Source organism: Emydura macquarii, unplaced genomic scaffold (genome assembly GCF_026122565.2).
Source record: "Emydura macquarii macquarii isolate MOO-44397 ecotype Brisbane River unplaced genomic scaffold, CSIRO-AGI_Emac_v2 contig_3345, whole genome shotgun sequence".
Classification (NCBI taxonomy): Eukaryota; Metazoa; Chordata; order Testudines; family Chelidae; genus Emydura; species Emydura macquarii.
Window position 1 is genome coordinate 8190283 of NW_027133482.1, and position 19209 is coordinate 8209491.

The following is a 19209-nucleotide window of genomic DNA, read 5'->3' on the forward strand; positions in this document are numbered from 1 at the left end:
GGAAGTGCGGCAGAGCCTGGACCAGCCCACACAGTCCCACTCTGCTTCCTGGCAGTGGCAGCAGCAGAGGGGCCTACCTGGCCCCTGCACAGCTGGGATCCCCTCGGCTCCTTTTTGCGCCCAGTCTGGGGACGGAGGGGCCACGAGGTGGAGGGGCCAAGTCAGTGCGGCAGCCAGGGATGTCAGCGGGGGACGGCTCCTCCAAGGAGGGCCTGGCTGGCATCCCCCCCCAGGCCAGTGTCCAGGGATATGGCCCCCTCAGTACACCACTGCCCGCTCTTCTCCTTCAACAGTCACTTCCCCTCCCTCTGAGGGAAGGGCCCTCCTCCTCTCAGTTTCTCAGAGGGAGGGTTACCTCCTCCCATAAAACAACAACAGTGCATTCACCATGAACATATTCTAAATCATATCTCCCTATGCAGGTCGAGTCCCTTTAACATGTTTATATACAGAATCACCACCAGCACCTCCATAATATTGCAATAGTACCCACAATGTACTGGGTATTGTACATACAAAGAAAGATGCTGTCCTAACCCCAAGAACTTACAGTCTAAAAAGCAACACACAGATGAAGGGCTGGGGAAGGGGAAACAAGCAAAGTAGTCAGGATAATGACTTGTTACTTCCATTTTTTGTCCTATTTTGTTTAAGCCTTTCAGTCTGATAAATCCCTTACCTTGCACCTGTCCCCAGCATCCCCATCCATCACCCAGTACTTGACTCCCACCATCCCTGCCTACCATGGGAAACTAGAAAGCCTGAGATTTTCATTTTGGCTACTTACTGCACTCCCATGCCACTCAGATTTTTCTTAACCATCTGACAAAAAGAACTGACATAAAAGATGTGTATTTATATTAAATTATGAAAATAAAGTACTCCTCTACTTTGAGTGCTTGCTCGTGTCCATTCCACTATCGGTGTGTGCACGCCTCCGTGCACGGCTACCGGAACTTTTTTCCCCTTAGCAGCTCCCGTAGGGCCGGCTCCGGCACCCCCTGGACCCCACGCCCATGCCGCGGTATATGAGGTGCTGCCGGCCCTGCGCCCCCTCAGTCATAGAATCATAGAATCATAGAATATTAGAGTTGGAAGGGACCTCAGGAGGTCATCTAGTCCAACCCCCTGCTCAAAGCAGGACTAACCTCTGCTATATCATCCCAACCAGGGCTTTGTCAAGCCGCAGCTTAAAAACCCTAAGGATGGAGATTCCACCACCTCCCTAGGTAACCCATTCCAGTGCTTCACCACCCTCCTAGTAAAAAACTTTTTCCTAATGTCCAACCTAGACCTCCCTCCCTGCAACTTGAGACCGTTGCTCCTTGTTCTGTCATCTGCCACCACCGAGAACAGCCTAGCCCCATCCTCCCTAGAACCCCCTTTCAGGTAGTTAAAGGCCGCTATCAAATCCCCCTCACTCTTCTCTTTTGCAGACTAAACAAGCCCAGTTCCCTCAGCCTCTCCTCATAAGTCCTGTGCTCCAGCCCCCTAATCATTTTTGTTGCCCTCCGCTGGACTCTCTCCAACTTGTCCACATCCTTTTTGTATTGGGGGGCCCAAAACTGGACACAATATTCTAAATGCCCTTCTTTCTGTCCGTGTCGGTTGCTGGAACTGCCTGTGCTTGCATTACAAGCGCTTAATTCCCCGTGTTTTGAACTTTAAGCAATGATTTTTTGTGTTAATTAGTTAGTTGGCTTAATAACTGTTGTTAGTGGTAGTTAGAGACCTTGAGATAGTCTAGCTGAGACTTTACCGGGAGCGGGTATGCTCCGGTCTCATGGCTTCAAGCCGTGTGCTTCCGGTGGGAAAGCTTTCCCGCTAAGCGACCCCCACTCCCTGAAGTGCAGGGGGAAAACCCTTGTAAGCAGATGAACAGACTTTCAGGCTTTCAGACCTCCAGAAAATCCACCTGAAATCCTCGCTCATGGAGCCCCCGACCGGCTCCAAACCAACCCGCTGCGGTACCCAGCGTGCCACCAGTGCAGAGGGGCTCCCCCTCGGAACCCACGGCGTCATGCCCTCTGCTCCTACCTTCCGGGAAGGTGGCCTTCCTGGGGGTGTTTACCTCGGCAAGGAAAGTCTCCAGGATCAGGGCTCTGATCTCGGAGCCCCTCCCCTCCACTGTATTCTATAAAGATAAGGTTCAGTTGAGGCCGCACTGGGCCTTCCGGCCCAAGGTGGTTGCCCGGTTTCATTGTGACCAACATATATTCTCCCTATGTTTCCCCAAACCACATGGTTCAGAGGAGAAGAGAAGGCAGCATTCGTTAAAAACGTGAGAGGGGCCCTGGCTTCTACATCAGAGGTACGAGGCCGTTCCGGAGAGTGATGCAGCTCTTCCTTGCAGCAGCCGACCAGATGAAAGCTTCACCAGTCTCCGCCCGGCACATTTTCCTTGTGAATAACTTCTTGCATGGTGTACGGCTATGAGCAGGTGAAGGTGCCGCTTCCGGGCGCCACTACAGTTCACCCAACAGGGCTCAGGCTCCATCTACAGCCTTCCTAGTGGAAGTGCCAGGGCGGGGCATCTGCAGAGCAGCTGCCAGGCTGGTGGTACAGACCTTCACCTCCCACCACGCCTCTGTCCAACGGGCGCGGGAAGACGTGGGCTTCAGCTGGGCTGGGCTGCAGGCAGCTCACCGCTAACTCCGGCCCACCTCCAGGGTACTGCTTGTTAGTCACCTATAGTGGAATGGACATGAGCAAGCACTCGAAGAAGAAAACAAGGTTACTCACCAGTAACTGCTGTTCTTTGAGATGTGTTGCTCATGTCCATTCCACAACCCACCCCCCGTCCCTGCCGCCAGAGTTGGCGGAAAGAAGGGACTGAGGAGGCGTAGGGCTGGCGGTGCCTCATATACTGTGGCATGTGCACGGGGCTCCAGGGAGCGCCGGAGCCGGACCTATGGGATCTGCTAAAAGTTCCGGGTAACCGTGCAGGGTGGCGTGCACACACGTATAGTGAAATAGACGGAGCCGGGTGGGGAGGCCAGAGAAGGAGCCCAGGGAGCTGAGCTGAGCTGGCCCACAGCAGCAGAGCCAGAGGGGCACCCAGAGAGCAGAGCAGAGCAGAGCAGAGCACGGCTGCACAGAGCAGAGCAGGAGCTGGGGCTGGAGCCGTCTGGAGCCGGGTGCGGTGAGCAGCTGGGGAGAGCGAAGGGGACTCTGGGAGTGTGTGGGTACCGCCAGAGCAAGTGTCTGACTCTCTGCATCCCTGCAGCACAGCCAGGGCCTGGACAGGGGCCTGTGACATGTGACACAGACTGTGAACCTCCCTTACACCCCAGAAACACTGTTTGTGGTGCCCCGTACCAGGGGGCAGTGCTGGGTGTTTTCCATTAACCTTTCTCCTCTTGTCTTATTTTTTATTTGCTGTTTGATTGCTGTTTGTGTAACACATTGTGTTGCTTTGCAGTGTGTGCACTGATCAGTGGGGCAGGGACGTGCCCAGTGCAGAGTTAGCACCCCAGAGTGGGGACACCCTAGCCCCTGCCCTAAGGGACCACGGCAAGATTGGGGGTCGAGCCCCAGGAATCCTGGGCCCAGCCTTGTCGGGGTTACGGGCACCCCACCACACAGGGGAGTGGGAGGGGAGCCCTCGAGGTTAGGTGGGCCTCTGGATAAAGGAAGTGGGAGCAGGGACTCAGATCCTTTTGCTGGGCAACTCTACCGGGGTATTGTACAAGCAAGGAAAGTTCCCCACAATAGCGGGCCCATCCCCCGCTTACATCTGCAAACCTATTTCTGAGCTCTATTTCTCCGTCACTAACTTCTCTTTTCCTCTGATGGGTTCTCGCAGTCACTGGCCACTTTCCCCACCCAGCATCTCCCCTAAGAGTTCGCTGGTCCTGCTTCCATCTGCAGATCTGGGTTTTTCCCTTCAGCCTCCTCATTCCTTTGCTCCATCATCTGCTCGAACCCCCTTCTAACTCAACCAGAGTTTCCACCTGCATCTCCAACCCTCAAATCTTCTCTTCCATCAGCTCTATGAGGAAGCTTTTTGAGGTACTCCCTCCAGGATCGTGTACATCCCACAGCTTCCACATCCAGTCATCTTCATTGTCTCTTCCATTGCTTGGGTGACTACCACTACCACCTCTGTATCTGTCATAGCCTTTCCCCCCAAGTTCCTGTCAGGAGAGACACAAAAACAAAAACCCACCAGAACAACCCCCAATGAGCACCCAAACAATATCAAAACACCACACACACCCTCCCCAAACTCCCCTTGCAAACTCCCCTGTTTTCAGCTCTGTTTGCTGGCAGCTGCCTGATTGAGTGGCTGCCTTTATAGGGCCCCTAATTAGGGAAGCCCCGCCCCCTAATTAGGGTCAGCTGATCTCAGTACACCACCCAGTACCAGTTCCTGCAACCTGAAGGGGAAAAAAGAAACACAAAACAAAACAAAAAGAAATACACGCCACAGTCAGGATATTGGTCCGGCACCAAAGAGACTGACAGTGCCATGCAAGGGCAAGCCAGCCATGATGGTGAGGTCACAGTCCCCTCAGCACCGCTCCCCAGCACCAACTGATATCGCACCCCTGTGGTCGCCAAGGAGCGAACATTTTTCATCTGACCCACAACCCTTCGTGGTGTCTTGGGCCCCGTACTGGCAGATGTCTGCCCAGTGCCATTTTTGGACACCATACGCATACCACCAAGCCCAAGAGTCCCTCTCGGCAAGATCTCACTCCCTCGCTTTGGAGGCAAGAAATCGGCCCTCCTGTTCAGTGGTGAGTGTTCCGCGCGGCACCGTAGAAGGCTCCAATCCCGGCACTGGGGCCACCAATATACATGATCCCGGCACTGAGGATGAGGAACTGGCACTGGGTGACCCTTCGGGAGTAGAAGAGCATGGGGTCAAAGCGTCATCTTCCTCGTCATCTGATGAGGCGGTGGGGGGGGCCTTGCCAGCACTGGTACCGAATGACAGCAGGGCTCAACAGGAACTGCTCTGCAGGAACAGCAGGGTCGCGCAGAACATGGGGGTCCAGGCAGAAGAGATTGTCGAGGGAGCGGACCCTATGGTGGATGTATTGACACCAAAAGGTTCTTCTAGGATGGCACTCCCTTTGATCAAGACTGTCCGCAATAACACCACTGCTTTATGGCAGACACCCGCCTCTCTGGCTCCAGTGGTCAAAAGAGTTGAGAGGAAGTACTTTGTCCCCACAAAGGGTCATGAGCACTTCTACACAGCTGCCCCCCGGTTCACTTGTAGTAGCTGCCGCTAATGAGAGAGAACGTCAGGATCAACAAGGACCCACCCCGAAGGTGAGGGACGCTAAGAAGTTGGACCTCTTCGGGAGGAAAGTATACTCCACTGGAGGGTTCCAACTTTGGATAGCGAACCAGCAAGCCATTCTCAGTAGATATGCCTTTAATTTGTGGTCATCAATGGAGAAGTTTGCAGAGTCGTTACCTCCTGACTCTAAAACAACTTTGCTGGTCATATAGAGGAGGGGAAGGCAGTGTCAAAGACTGTGCTGCAGGCAGCGCTGGACAGCGGCGACGCAGCTGTTTGGACGATGTCATAGGAGGTGGCGATGAGATGGAGCTCTTGGCGCCAAGCTTTGGGACTTCCTCGTGAGGTGCAAATCACCATCCAGGATCTCCCATTTGAGGAACCAGCCCTTTTCTCCTCTCAGACTGATGAGAAATTACACAGTCTGAAAGACTCTCGAGCCACTCTGAAGTCCTTGGGACTCCATGCTCCAGTTCCTCAAAGGAGACTTTTCAGACTGCAGCCCATGCCCCGTTTCTACCAGAGCTTGTCCAGACAGGAAGCTAATCGCAGAAGGGGTAGAAACAGTAACAGACGGAGGCCCCAAAATCCCTCCTCCAGCAGGGGCTCTGGCCAATCAAGACAGTCCTCAGGGGGCAAGGAGAACTTTTGAGGATGCGCCCGAGGACAGCATAACATTCAGTTCCCCGAATCCACCTCTTTTATTATTGCACCATTTATCCCACTTCCACAGTGCCTGGTCCCACATCACTTTAGACCAGTGGGTTCTTTGCATTCTGAGACTGGGATACTTCCTCCAGTTCTCCTCACACCCACCTCCCACTCCCCTCCCTGTCTGTCTTCAGGGACCTCTCTCCCATGCAACTCCTTCAACAGGAGATGCAGATGATTTTAGAAGTGAGAGCGGTAGAGGAGGTCCCCCAGGATCTCAGGGAAAAGGGTTTTTATTCCCACTACTTCCTAATCCCGAAGGCCAAAGAGGGGCTCCACCCTATCCTTAACCTGCAAAACCACAACAGATGCATTGAGATTTCGCATGATCACCCTGGCCTCAATTATCCTGTCACTGGATCCGGGTGATTGGTATGCAGCCCTCGACTTGAAGGACGCGTACTTCCACCTGGCCATCTTCTCAGGCCACAGGAGGTTCCTTCGTTTTATCGTCAATCAAGTGCATTACCAGTTCACAGTCTTCCCTACCTCGACGACAGGCAAAGGATATACCTGGGATCGAATGGAGTCAGATGTAAGATTTATCAGGGCCACATTCAACAGGTTGGGCCTTATCCTCAAGGTGCAGAAGTCGACCATCCTCCCACCAGGCAGATAGAATTCTTTGGGGCTGTACTGGATGCAGATCAAGCCAGTGTCCCTTCCAGAGGCCTGCTTCCATACTCATCGGGACCTCATAGAGAACCTGCGATTCTACCCGCACACTATGGCTCGGAACTGTCTGAGATTGCTGGGGCACATGGCAGCATGCATATATGTTGTGCATCACGCAAGGCTGCGCCTCAGGTCCCTGCAATCTTGGTTAGCTATGGTGTACTGCCCAGCTTGTCACAGCATAGACAGGATAGTGTCATCGTCCCCCCGTGCTAGAATTCCTGAACTGGTGGTGCAACCAGACAATGTATGCACAGGAGTTCCCTTCTCGGCCCCCCAGCCATCATATGCCTGGTGACAGACACCTCAGCGATGGGTTGGGGAGCCCACTTGGGGACATAAGAACGCAAGGTCTTTGGTCCTAGCTGGAACTCTTGCTTCATATCAATGTGAGAGAGCTGAGGGCAGTGCATCTGGCCTGTCAGGCCTTCCAAGACTGCCTGGAAGGCAAGCTGGTATCGGTTCTAACAGACAATACGACAGCGATGTTTTATGTAAACAGACAGGGTGGAGCTTGCTAGCCCTCAAACTTTGGGACATCTGCATCGCTCAATCGATACGCCTGGAGACATCGTACCTGCCCGGGGCTCAGAACACGCTGGCAGACAGCTTCAGCAGGTCTTTTCTCACATCCATCTGGACATGTTGAAGACTGTCTTCCAGAGGTGGGGGGTTCCCTGAGTAGATTTATTCACCACAAGGACCAACAGGAAGTACCTTTGATTTTGCTCTTTTCAGACACACAGCCCCGGGTCGATTGCGGACGCTTTTCTCACTCCATGAATGGAACAGCTGTTTTATGCCTTCTCACCTACCCCACTCATTCACAGGGTATTGCAAACAATGAAGCTGGCCTCAGCAGCACTGGTACACCATGCTGCTCAACCTCTCGGTAGACGTTCCAATCACCCTTACGCTGCTACTGGACCTCGTTAGTCAGGAACACGGGGCCCTTCACCACCCCAGCCTAGAGTTTCTTCACGTCATGGCTTGGAAGCTCCATGGCTGCACCCCTGGAGCTGACATGCTCAGAGCCAGTGAGAGAGGTACTCTTAAGTAGCAGGAAACCTTCCACAAGGGCCACTTATCTGGCTAAGTGGAAAAGATTCTCATGTTGGGCTGCCCAAAGGGGCATCCGGGCCGAGTCGGCTTCAATCCCTGCAATCCTTGATTACCTGTTGCATTTAAAATAGCAGGACCTGGCATGGTCATCGATTAGGGTACATCTGGCGGCAATCTCAGCCTTCACCCTGGAGAAGCAGGACGCTCGGTTTTTGCCAAAGCCCTGGTGACTTGTTTCCTAAATGGCCTAGACAGACTGTTCCCTTCCACACATCAACCAGTCCCTCAATAGGATCTCACCTTGCCCTCTCACGGCTGGCAGACCCCCTGTTCGAGCCTCTAGTGACGTGCTCTGCTTATCCTGGAAGGTGGCATTTCTGGTGGCCATCACTTTGGCCAGAAGGGTCTCTGAACTCAGGGTACTTATGTCAGATCCACCATAAACTGTTTTCTTTAAGGATAAGGTCCAACTCCACCCTACCCAGCGTTTCTACCAAAGGTGGTGTCTCACTTCCACACAAACCAGGATATTTTCCTCCCGGTTTTCTACCCGAAGTCGCATGCTAACAGTCAGGAATGCAGGCTGCGTTTGCTGGATGTTAGGCGGGCTTGGCCTTCTATATAGAAAGAACCAAACTGTTCAGGAAGACTACGCAGCTCTTCGTGGCAATGGCAGAGAGCTCCCTAGGCATCCCATCCACGGGGACTCATGGGGGGAGCACACGGCGGAGCAGAAGGGCTGAACGCACTGGGGCCAGATCCAGGAGGTGGCTGCACTGGTGTGAGGGGACCTGAGTGGAGACCCACCCCGCTAGAGTCCTGTCTGGCTTCACCCCAACTGGTTCCAGAGCCCCATCCCTGTGGAACTCCCTCACTCCCGCTCAGCAGGGATAGAAGAGTTCAGGAGCTGGCAGAGGTCAGAGGTGGAGAGATGAGAGATGGCGGCAGGCTGGAGAGCTGTTGGGGACTGTGATGCATCAGGGAGGCACCGGTGGCCAGGGGTGTTTGCGGGAGGTGGGGGCATGGCAGGGGTCATTTAGCCAGGAGCTGGGCTGGGCATGTTAACTGTATTGTTCTGTCAAACCACTAGGCAGTGCCGCATGTCACATACCTCACCTGAGGGCAGGTCAGCGAAGTGTCTTACAGAGAACACCTGTCGTGTGTCTCTAGGTGAAAGCTCTGTAACCCGTCCTTATGGGTTACGTGAGGGGCCTGTGGCCAGCAAGTTCCCTCAGCTTCTCTAATGAGGGGTCCCTCTGCAGCTCTGTCTGGAATTCAGCTACTGGGGCCGGGGATGGAACCTGTCCCGCCCTTGGCTGGGTCTGGGGTCCCAGCCCTGCTAAGCCCTGTTCCCCATAGCTCCCATCGTGCTCTGGCAGGGCCCCTCACATCTGGACGTCCCAGTGCCAGGCTGGGGCTCCCCTCTCCAGCTCTGGCTATAGGTAATGACTAGGGCACTCTGGGGTTTGCCCGGCCAATCCTCCAGATCACTCCCCATCAGCACCTCGGCTGGTAACTGATCGTGCAATCCCACCTCTTTGGGACCCCTCTTGGCCCCCACCTCGGATGTACCCTCACCACAGGTACCATAACCAGGGGGGCTGAACACCCCCTCAGGGTTAGGTTCATTGGATTGGAGCTTCCCCAGACGGGAAGCCTGCACCCACCTAAGGGGAGCCGGCTGCCCAGGGAGGTGCAGCTGGCAGCCTCTCAGGGACTCGGGCGGGGGGGAAGGAGGCTGCCAGACCAGCTCACTGGGGGAGGGCAGAGCTTAGCACAGCTTAGTCTGGGGCCATCACCTTGGGGAGAGCCAGCGTCACCTCAGCACACATGTCCCAGAGCCCCTGGACTTTCCTTCCATCCAGCTCGAGGGGGATGGGGTGCTGCTGGCTTTTGGGACGGCCTCGTGCTCACCTGGCAGATGGAGAGCTCGGAGCTGGGAGCTCTGCCCTCCCCACTGAGCTGGTCTGGCAGCCTCCTCCCCCTGAGTCCCTGAGAGGCTGCCAGCTGCACCTCCCTGGGCAGCCGCCTCTCTTAGGTGGGTGCAGGCTCCCCGTCTGGGGAAGCGCCAATCCAACGAACCTTTTGAGGGTTTGCCTTGCTCATCTTGTCCCTGAACTTTGGGCATCACGCCCACTTGTGGCCCTCCTGCCCACAGTAATGGCACCTGCGGTCCCCTTGGTCTCCTGGGGCCAGTCGGTCCCTCCCGGTATTAGCTATCCCTCTTGGGGGAGGCTTCCCAAGGTCCCCCTTCTGGGGGCCCCCTTGGTGGTTCCTCTTTGGCATCCCCGATCTGGCCCAGTCCCCCTTTGGACCCAGGCCATGTCCTGACTGGCTGTCCATGAACTCACCTGCCAGCCTGCCTGCACTCTGCAGATCCTTAGGCCTCTTGTCCACCAACCACAGCTTCAGGTCAGGGGGACAGATATCGTACAGATGTTCCAGACCCACCAGTTCAAATACGTCCTCCCTGCTAATAGTCCTGGCTCCAGTCCCTCATTTGCGGACATAATCTCTTCTCAGGGTGGTGGTTTCCAGGTAGGTCACCCCTGGGGTCTTTTGCACGGCCTGGAATCTCTTCCGGTATGCCTCGGGGTCAGCTCAGACCTGAGCAGCAGAGCCTCCTGGGACCGCTCCCGGTCCTGTCTCCATCCTGTCCATCTGGCTGAACACTTCTGTAGCTTTTGGCCACAGGAGGGGTGCCAGGTGCCGCAGCCGATCTGTAAGGTCCACCTAGTTCAAGTTACAAGCCTTCTCAAAGGCAGTGTGTACGCATCTGTATCCCTGGCCTCCTGGAATGGGGGCAGCAGCTTAGTGTCTGTGTCCTGCGGAGCTGGCCGCTGGGATCTACCCCCACTCACCATGGGGGACTCCCCTGCCTCTCCGCTCGGTCAACTCCACTTCATGCAGCCTTTGCCTCTCCTGCCCCTCTCGTTCCTGCTTGCTGTCTGTGACTGCCAGCGCCTTCATTCGCAGCTCCATCTCCAGCCGCCTCACATCCAGCGGGGAACTTGGCCCTCCTGGCAGGGGACATGCATCTTGAGGGCACCTGGCTGCCACTCCGGCTGTTCCCAGCCCCCCGGTAAACCCGTCTGGGTCAGGGTCTGGCTCTCAAAACCAATCATCCTGCTCCAGCTGTGCAATCGGCTGCACCTTGGTGACCTTTCCAATGTGCAAACCTCTTTCTGCTCAGCTCTACAATATCCTTCTTAAGGAGACGGTGATACTCCATCTTCCGCTGTTCCCTCGAACTCCCCTTCCCACTGCTCCTGAATCCAACTGCCAGATGCTCTCGTCCGCGGGGTGCCTCTGACCATCCTCTGCTGTCTCTGTGACAGAGTCCCACGAGGATGGGGGCTCTGGAACCACTCAGGATGAAGCCAGTCAGAACCCTAGTGGGGTGAGTCTCTAACAGGGCCCCTCACACCCATGCACCCACCTCCTGAATCTGGCCTTAGAGCATTCAGCACCCCTGCTCCGCTGTGAGCTCCCCACTGTCAGACCCTGGATGGGACCCTGGGGAGCTCCTACATGCTCCAAAGGGGCCATGCACCCACCTTTCAGTCAGCAGCGATTCACAGCCAGCGTGGCAGGCAGAGGGTTAATTAGTTCTCAGGATCACAGCACAGACTCTGTTAGCAGATGAATAAAAAGTTACAGCAACGACCAACTGGGAGGATCCAGAGCCCTGTTCTTGGGCTCTGCTCTGCCCCGTGCGATCCCCCCCAGCGGCCTGGCCCTTCCAGCCAGCCTGCCCCAGACACGCCCCTTGCCCCTCCCCAGTCCTTTTCTCTTTCCCGGGCAGGGTGGCCACCCCTCCTTGTTTCTGCCTGCCCTAGCCTGTCGTAACACAAATGCAGAGGGGCCCTGGCCATTGTCTGTGTAGGTGTGGCTGGGAAGGCCCATCTGCCCTCCAGTGACCTCTGCAATGATCACACACCCAGTCCCATCACCGACACACAGGAGTGACACACAGGAGAAACTGAGGCGCGCACACAGTATTCAGCGATAACATTAAGGATTTCTCCATTTCATCACAGTTTGGCACTGCAGGGCGGGGGCTGTGTATCTGTGGGGTGGGGACAAGGGGGGGAGTGGCACTGTGGGGAGGGAGAGGGGGTGAGGACCATGGAAGGTGTGGCACTGAGGGGGAGCTGTGGATCAGTTGGGTGGGGTGGGGGCCGTGGAGGGTGTGGCAGTGTGGGGAGAGGGGTAGATATCCAGTGGACTAACAAACCCGCTCTGTTTGGAAAACGTCGTTGGGTGTCACTGCAAATCCAGGCTGGGTGCAGGAGTCCCTGAGGTGTGGACAAGTCTCTGACCAGGAGTCTCTCTCGGTTGGACTCGCTGGGCAGGGATCCTGGTGGGAAGCAGGAGAGCCGGCAGCTAGAGGCTCAGTCTAGGAGGCGGGGAGGCTGCGTGGCCTGCCCTGAGGAAGAGCAGGGCCCCTTGGGGTCTGCCCCACTGAAGGGCTCCTCCAAGAGACTGTTGAAAAGCTGGGGCATGGCACAGCGGATCTGTGGACAGGGTATGGAAAATGAGAGCAGAGGGGCTGGAGGGCAGTCTGGGGGGACACGTGTGCCCGCAGAGGGGTATGCGTGCTGGCTGTGTGTGTCCTGGGGTGAGGTATGGGCATGCCGTCGCATGGTGGATGCCGTTGCATGTATGGGTGTTGCAGGTGGGGTGTGGGCATGAGTGGGGGTGGCAATGGGCATGGGTCGCAGAGGGGCCAGTGCAGACAGCAGACTGACCGGACAGACAGCTGCCCAGCGCCTGGGAGCGGGGCTTTGTAACTCACCTCTTAGAGATGGCCAGTGGGGCTTTCTGGCTCCTCTCCTGTCTCTGACATGCAGGCTTGATGGCTGCATTGTCTGACAGTGGAGCAGTGACAGCCCAGCTATTCAGAGCTCTGCATGCTGCCTCCTGAAGGGCTTTGGTGAGCATCACTCCCCTCACTCACGGGAATCCCTCCAATCTTGTCACCCCGACCAACCGATTGATAATCATGAGTCGAACCCCAAAAACTCATGAGCTTGGGAGCTCCAGGGGTTCAGCCAAATGCTACTGCTGAGCCTGGTCTTTGCCTGCTGGGGGCAGCGCCTGCTGACGCTTTTCTCAGCTGCCACAGAGGCTAGACGTGGATATCTAAAAGCACTGTTTTTACAAACACAAGTGGAGCGCCTGCTGGAATCCCAGGACTCCAGGAGCTGTGGCTTGGAGAATAACACCAGCTGGCATGAGACTAGCCATACAACTGCGAGATTTGGTAACGCTGCATCCCGCAGCGTGGGGCCAAGCGCCTGCGCCACTGCAGTTGCCTGCTGCATGTTGTTTCAGTGCTTAGCAGCCCCTCCCATTCGTGTGCTCCTCGCAGGCGCTGTAGGGAGGGTGCGACAGGCTGTTCCCCAGGCAGGGCTGCTCACCACATTGGTTGCTGTCCCTGCAGGGAGTTCCTACGAGCCATCAACCAGTTTGCGGAGACCTTGACCCAGATGTTTCTGAGCAGCGGCAGCTTGGAGCTGCAGGTGAGCAGAGGGGTTGGGGGGGGGCTCGTTCTGCTTCCTCTGGCCTTGCCCAGCAGTGCAGGGTGGGTCCCTGCAAGGGCCGGGGCTGCATGTGGCTTTGCCAACAGTTTTGCTAATGCCTTACCTGGGGCTGCTTCATAGGAGGCCTTTGAGAAGGGATGGGGGAGTATTTCTGTGCAGGCTTCTGATTGGTCCTGCCACCCTGTCCTCACCCCCACCCTAGGGGTTCCTAGTGTTTTAGGTGAGATGTGCTTATACTCCTGCCCTGATTCCTTCCCTCACCGAGCCTCTCTGGCCCCTGACCTCCGCCCTCCCCATCCCTCGTCCCTGGTTTCTGACCCCCTGCGCTTCCCCGCTCTGGTTCCTGGCCTCTTCGCCCGCCGAACTCAAAAAGCGTGGCAGCCAGCACCAGGGAATTCTTTCTGAGCCGGTGTCCTGGCTAAAAGGAACCATTGCAGAACCCAGAGTTAAAGTAGCTTTGGAACAAGGGATCATGATGTGATCACTTTAATAATGTGTGAGCAGAATAAGGGCCAGCCCCGTGATAGATAAACTTTGTTCTTTACTAGGGCCAGTTTCACAAAGCTGAAAATGATTATGGGTCCAATCCGTTGGGAGGAAGAGAAATCAGAAAAAATTCATTAGAAATTAATCAGAAAAATCAAATCAAAAAAAAAAAAAAAAAAAAAATCTTCAAAACCAGACTTCAGCGAGAAACTGCAGAGCTGGAACTTCTCTGCAAACTCGACACAATCGAACTGGGTCTGAACAGGGACTAGGAATGGTTCTCTCATTACAAGAAGTAATTGTCACTGTTCACACATTCTCACCTTCTGATCAACGGTTGGGAATAGGCCTCATCTACCCTAACTGAACGGACTTTGTTAGCACCTACCCTCCCCATTGTTCTTTCTCGCGCTTGGATGTATATAGACACCTCCGAGCTGTGGTTTCCATTTCATGCATCTGACGAAGTGGGCTGCAGCCCACGCAAGCTTATGCCTGCAGAAATTTGTTAGTCTTTAAGGTGCTACATGACTCTCCTCATTTTTAATCGGAAAAATGTGAATGATAATTGGGAATGACTTAAGAATTCCTTACTCCTTAGATGCCCAAACAGTCACAGTTCCTCACCTGAGGAAGAAGGCCGTGCTGATTGAAAAACAACCTGCTTTAGAGGGGACGTGCAGGCAACTATACAAAATATAATAATAATATATAACAACTGGAAAATGGGGAAGTTGGTAGTAATGAATAGAAATCAGAAGTTCTTCAAGTTCTTGCTCATGTCAGTGCCAAGCAGGTGTGTGCATGCCGCATGCACAGTTCGCCAGACAGTTTCCTCAGTAGTACCCGTAGGGTTGGCTCTGGTGCCCTCTGGAGTCGCGCTGCGATGGCGCTCTAGATAGGGGCCCGCCGATCGTCTGCCTGCTCAGTTCCTTCTTACGCCTGTGACGGGCACTGGAACTTTGCTGCTGTTGCCTAGCAAGCGCTTCCCTCATGTCTGGTTTGCATCGTATCTGTCAATAGTGTGAAGAGTCCGTTTAGCTAGTATAGTTGGTTAGCATAGTTAAGTTACGTACCCCGCTTAGCGGGTTGTTAGCTCCCCTTCCCTCCGGGGACAAGGTGGGTCCTGCCCTGCTTCAAGCCTAGGCCGAGGGACGACCCGCACTCCGCCTGTCTGAGGTGCCTCAGGGAGTCTCATCTAAAAGAGAAGTGCAAGATCTGGAGAAGCTTCAAGCTAGGACCCAAAAGGAATGCAGCCAACGCTTGAAGTTCCTACCAATGGAGGCCACCCTTCGGCCTGCGGAGCAGAGAGCAGGCTCATTGGCGTCAGTGAGGAGTGCCCTGGCTGCTACGACAGAGCCTGCGGTAAGAAAGGAAGCAGTGCCGAAGGAGCTTCAGCACTGGCAGGCGTCCCCGGCACCAAAGGAGCCACGGCACCACCAAACCTGACCGGCACCAAAGGGCCCAGCACAGTCTGAGAAGCAGCACCGCTCTTATTCGCCGGGACCGCAGAAGAGGAGCAGGGACAGAGGGTGCTCGCCAACGCCTAAGTCCAGGCCTGCGGAGGCTACCAGGGTGTGACCCATGCTGGGACACCTGAGCCCCCAGCCCTTGACCTTGGCACTGTTGACTCTGGGCCAGAGAAGAGCCTCGTTGAGTCCAGTACCACTGGCGAGCAGGAGGAGGAGGAGAATATCCAGCTTCCCTCCACCTCAGAGGCACGGGAGGTGACCAGAGAGCTTATTGAGGAGACAGCCCCACCACCATCTAGCCGCCCTCTGGAGCGTAGTCCAGTGCCAAGGAGACCTGCGGTGCCATCCAGGGGCAAACCGGCCATGATGGCTAAGTCAAGATCCCCCCGGCGCCGCCCTTCCATGGTCGCCAAGGAACGAGCAGCTCTCATCTTACTCAGAGGCAATCATACACCTCACGGAGGAGCCGGCACCGTAGCAGGCACCAAGGACGGGAGACGCAGCCCTTTGCAGTACCATGGCAGATGCTGTCTCAGTGGCCTCAGACCCCAGCACTGATGGCGACAACATACACGATCCCGGCACCAAGGATGAAGAGCCAGTACCGGGCACAGGATCCCAGTGTCAGAGCGTCATCCTGATCACTGGACCTCTTCGAGAGGAAAGTATATTCCACCGGAGGGCTGCAGCTTCGGATAGTGAACCAGCAGCCTGCCCGAAGTAGGTATGCCTTCAACTCATGGCTGTCTGGAAAAATGTATGGACTCGTTGCCTCCTGACTCCAAGACAGAGTTTGCAGGTCAAGTTAAAGAGAGTAAAGCGGTATCGAAAGCTTTAATGCAGGCGGCTCTGGACAGTGCAGATGCATCCATGAGAGCCATGTCATTGGGCTTCATATGCCAGCACCACAGAGGAGACCATTCAGACCGCAACCCATGCCCCGCTTCTACCAGGGCTCGTCCAGACGGGACTTGAGTCACTGAAGGGGTAGAAGCAGTAATAGACAAACGCCTCAAAATCCCCCTTGCAGCAGGAGTTGTGGTCAACCAAGGTAGTCCTCGGGAGGCAAACAGAACTGTTGAGGAGATGCCCGAGGACAGCGTAACATTCAGTTCCCCGGATCCGCCCTTATTGTTTTTGCATCATTTATCCCATTTTCACAGTGCATGGTCCCAAATCACATCATACCAGTGGGTCCTTTGCACTGTGAAACTGGGATACTTTCTCCAGTTTCTCTCATGCCCCCCCTCTCACCCTGTTCCCAGGGCCCAAGCATAATTTTTTTGGGCCCAGTACAAACTTGTAATACAATCCCCTCTCGCACACATACCACAATCCCTCATCCCCTACATACAATCTCATGAGCCGTGAAAATTTTTTTCCTCATGGTAATGGAGGTTGCAGCCTGGGCCAGGCCCCCCAGAGCCTCCAGGCCCCAGTAAAGTGTACCCTTCCCCCCCATGTGGGGGCCTTACCTGTCCCTTTCAGGGACTCCTTTCATGAGCAATTCCTTCAGAAGGTAGTGCAGGTGCTCCTAGAAGTCGGAGCAGTGGAAGAGGTCCTCTGGGACCTCAGGGGAAAGGGGTTTTGCTTCTGGTATTTCCTAATCCCCAAAGTCAAGGGAGGGTTCTGTCCTATCTTCGACCTCTGAAACCTCAACAGGTACATGAAGAAGTTGAGATTTCATATAGTTACCCTGGCCTTGATTATCATAGAATCATAGAAGTTTAGGGTTGGATGGGACCTGAGGAGAGCATCTAGTCCAACCCCTGCTCAAAGCAGGACTAACCTCAGATAAATCATCCCAGCCAGGCCTTTGTCAAGCCGCAGCTTAAAAACCTCTAAAGATGGAGATTCCACCACCTCTCTAGGTAACCCATTCCAGTGCTTCACCACCCTCCTAGTGAAAAACTTTTTCCTAATGTCCAACCTAGACCTCCCCCATTGCAACTTGAGACCGTTGCTCCTTGTTCTGTCATCTGCCACCACTGAGAACAGCCTAGCTCCATCCTCCCTGGAACCCCCTTTCAGGTAGTTAAAGGCTGCTATCAAATCCCCCTCATTCTTCTCTTCTGCAGACTACACAAGTCTAGTTCCCTCAGCCTCTCCTCATAAGTCTTGTGCTCCAGCCCCCTCATCATTTTTGTTGCCCTCCACTGGACTTTCTCCAACTTGTCCACATCCTTTTTGTAGTGGGGGGCCCAAAACTGGACACAATACTCCAAATGCGGCCTCACCAATGCCGAACAGAGTGGAATAATCACTTCCCGCGATCTGCTGGCAATGCTCCTACTAATGCAGCCCAATATGCTGTTAGCCTTCTTGGCAACCAGGGCACACTGCTGACTCATATCCAGCTTCTTATCCACTGTAACCCCCAGGTCTTTTTCTGCAGAACTGCTGCCTACCTTGTCGGTCCCCAGTCTGTAGCTGTGCATCGGATTCTTCCGTCCTAAGTGCAGGACTCTTCACTTGTCCTTGTTGAACACCATCAGATTTCTTTTGGCCCAATCATCTAATTTGTCTAGGTCACTCTGTATCCTGTCCCTGCCCTCCAGTATATCTACCATTCCCCTCAGCTTAGTGTCATCCGCAAACTTGCTGAGGGTGCAATCTACCCCATCCTCCAGATCCATTAATGAAGATGTTGAACAAAACCGGCCCCAGGACCAACCCTTGGGACATTCTGCTTGTGACCGGCTGCCAGCTAGACAAGGAAGTTGATAAATTGGAGAGAGGGTCAGAGAAGAAACATGAGAATGATGAAAGGCTTAGAAAACCTACCTTATAGTGATAGACAGAGTGAGCTCCTTGAGTCTATCTTAACACAGAGAAGGTTACAGGGTGACTTGCTTACAGTCTGTAAGTACCTACATGTGGAACAAAGATTTAATATTGGACTCTTCAATCCACAGAGAAAAGTATAACACGATCCAATGGCTCAAAGTTGAAGCTAGACAAATTCAGCGGGGAGATTTGGTGTACCTTTTTTGATGGTGAGGGTAATTACCCATTGGAATATTTCACTAAGGTCGTGGTGGATTCTCAGTCACTGATCATTTTTAAATCAGTATTGGATGTTCTTCTAGAAGATCTGCTCTAGGAATTATTTGGGGTAGTTCTCTGGCTTGTGCTGTACAGGGGGGTCAGACTAAATGATCACAATGGTCCCTTCTGGCCTTGGAATCTATGCCCCCCACCTCGCTCCACTCCTTCCCCCCATTTCCAGGCCTCACCTCACACCACACCTTGGGTCCCCGCCCTCCATGCGACTGACCATGTTCTGCGTCTGTAATCATGTTGGCCTTTGAATCCCCTCTTTTCTTCACAGCTTTGGAACAATTATTTCCACCTAGCAGTTGCCTTCCTCACCCAGGATTCCCTGCAGCTGGAGAACTTCTCCCAAGCTAAGCGCACCACCATCCTCGCCAAGTGAGTCACCTGCTCCCGTGGGTTATGGGACCCTGTGGTGCCCACAGCAGGATCCCACCTTTCACTACCACAGCCTTGGCTCCTCTGCTGGCCTCCCTCGGGGTGGTTGTCTGTTGGTTGGAGGTGCATTCCCTAGAACGGTTGCGTCAGTAGCCCTCCTGCTGCATCGGAGGGTTGGAAGGGAGAGTGAATTTGTGCTGGATTCCCAGCCCTGTAGACCGAATGTGCCCTTAATGACACCCTAACTGGTCCGGGCGGCACAGGGGCTGGAGTGAATAGTCTCCTCTCCTTATCCTGTCAGGTACGGAGACATGAGAGCCACAATTGGAGCTGCCATCCGGGACATGTGGTACAACCTAGGTGAGTGAGTACAGCTGGGGCAGGGCAGTTGGAGGCACTGCTGCCTCACTGCGGTGGGACAGGCTGCTTGGGCCTTGGGCAGGGGCTGAGCTTTGGGGGTGGGCCAGGCACGGCTGAGCCGGAGGGGCAGGGTCTGGTGATTAATCAGAGTCAATTATTGGACCACACTTTGGTTTGTTAGGAAATATACTCAAGAGAGCAGCTAACCAAT

At 54.7% G+C, this 19209-nt stretch overlaps 1 protein-coding gene across 1 annotated transcript in view; it reads left to right on the top strand.

Moving 5' to 3' along the window:
- Positions 1-14385, top strand: part of LOC137143712 (dedicator of cytokinesis protein 2-like) — a 229933-nt gene extending 215548 nt beyond the window's left edge. The window contains exons 31-32 of the mRNA XM_067533643.1: positions 13149-13227; positions 14336-14385. Of these exons, the coding sequence (XP_067389744.1) occupies positions 13149-13227; positions 14336-14365 (109 nt within the window). The 3' untranslated portion in view covers positions 14366-14385. The remainder of the gene's footprint in view (positions 1-13148; positions 13228-14335) is intronic.
- The last annotated feature ends 4824 nt before the right edge of the window (positions 14386-19209 follow it).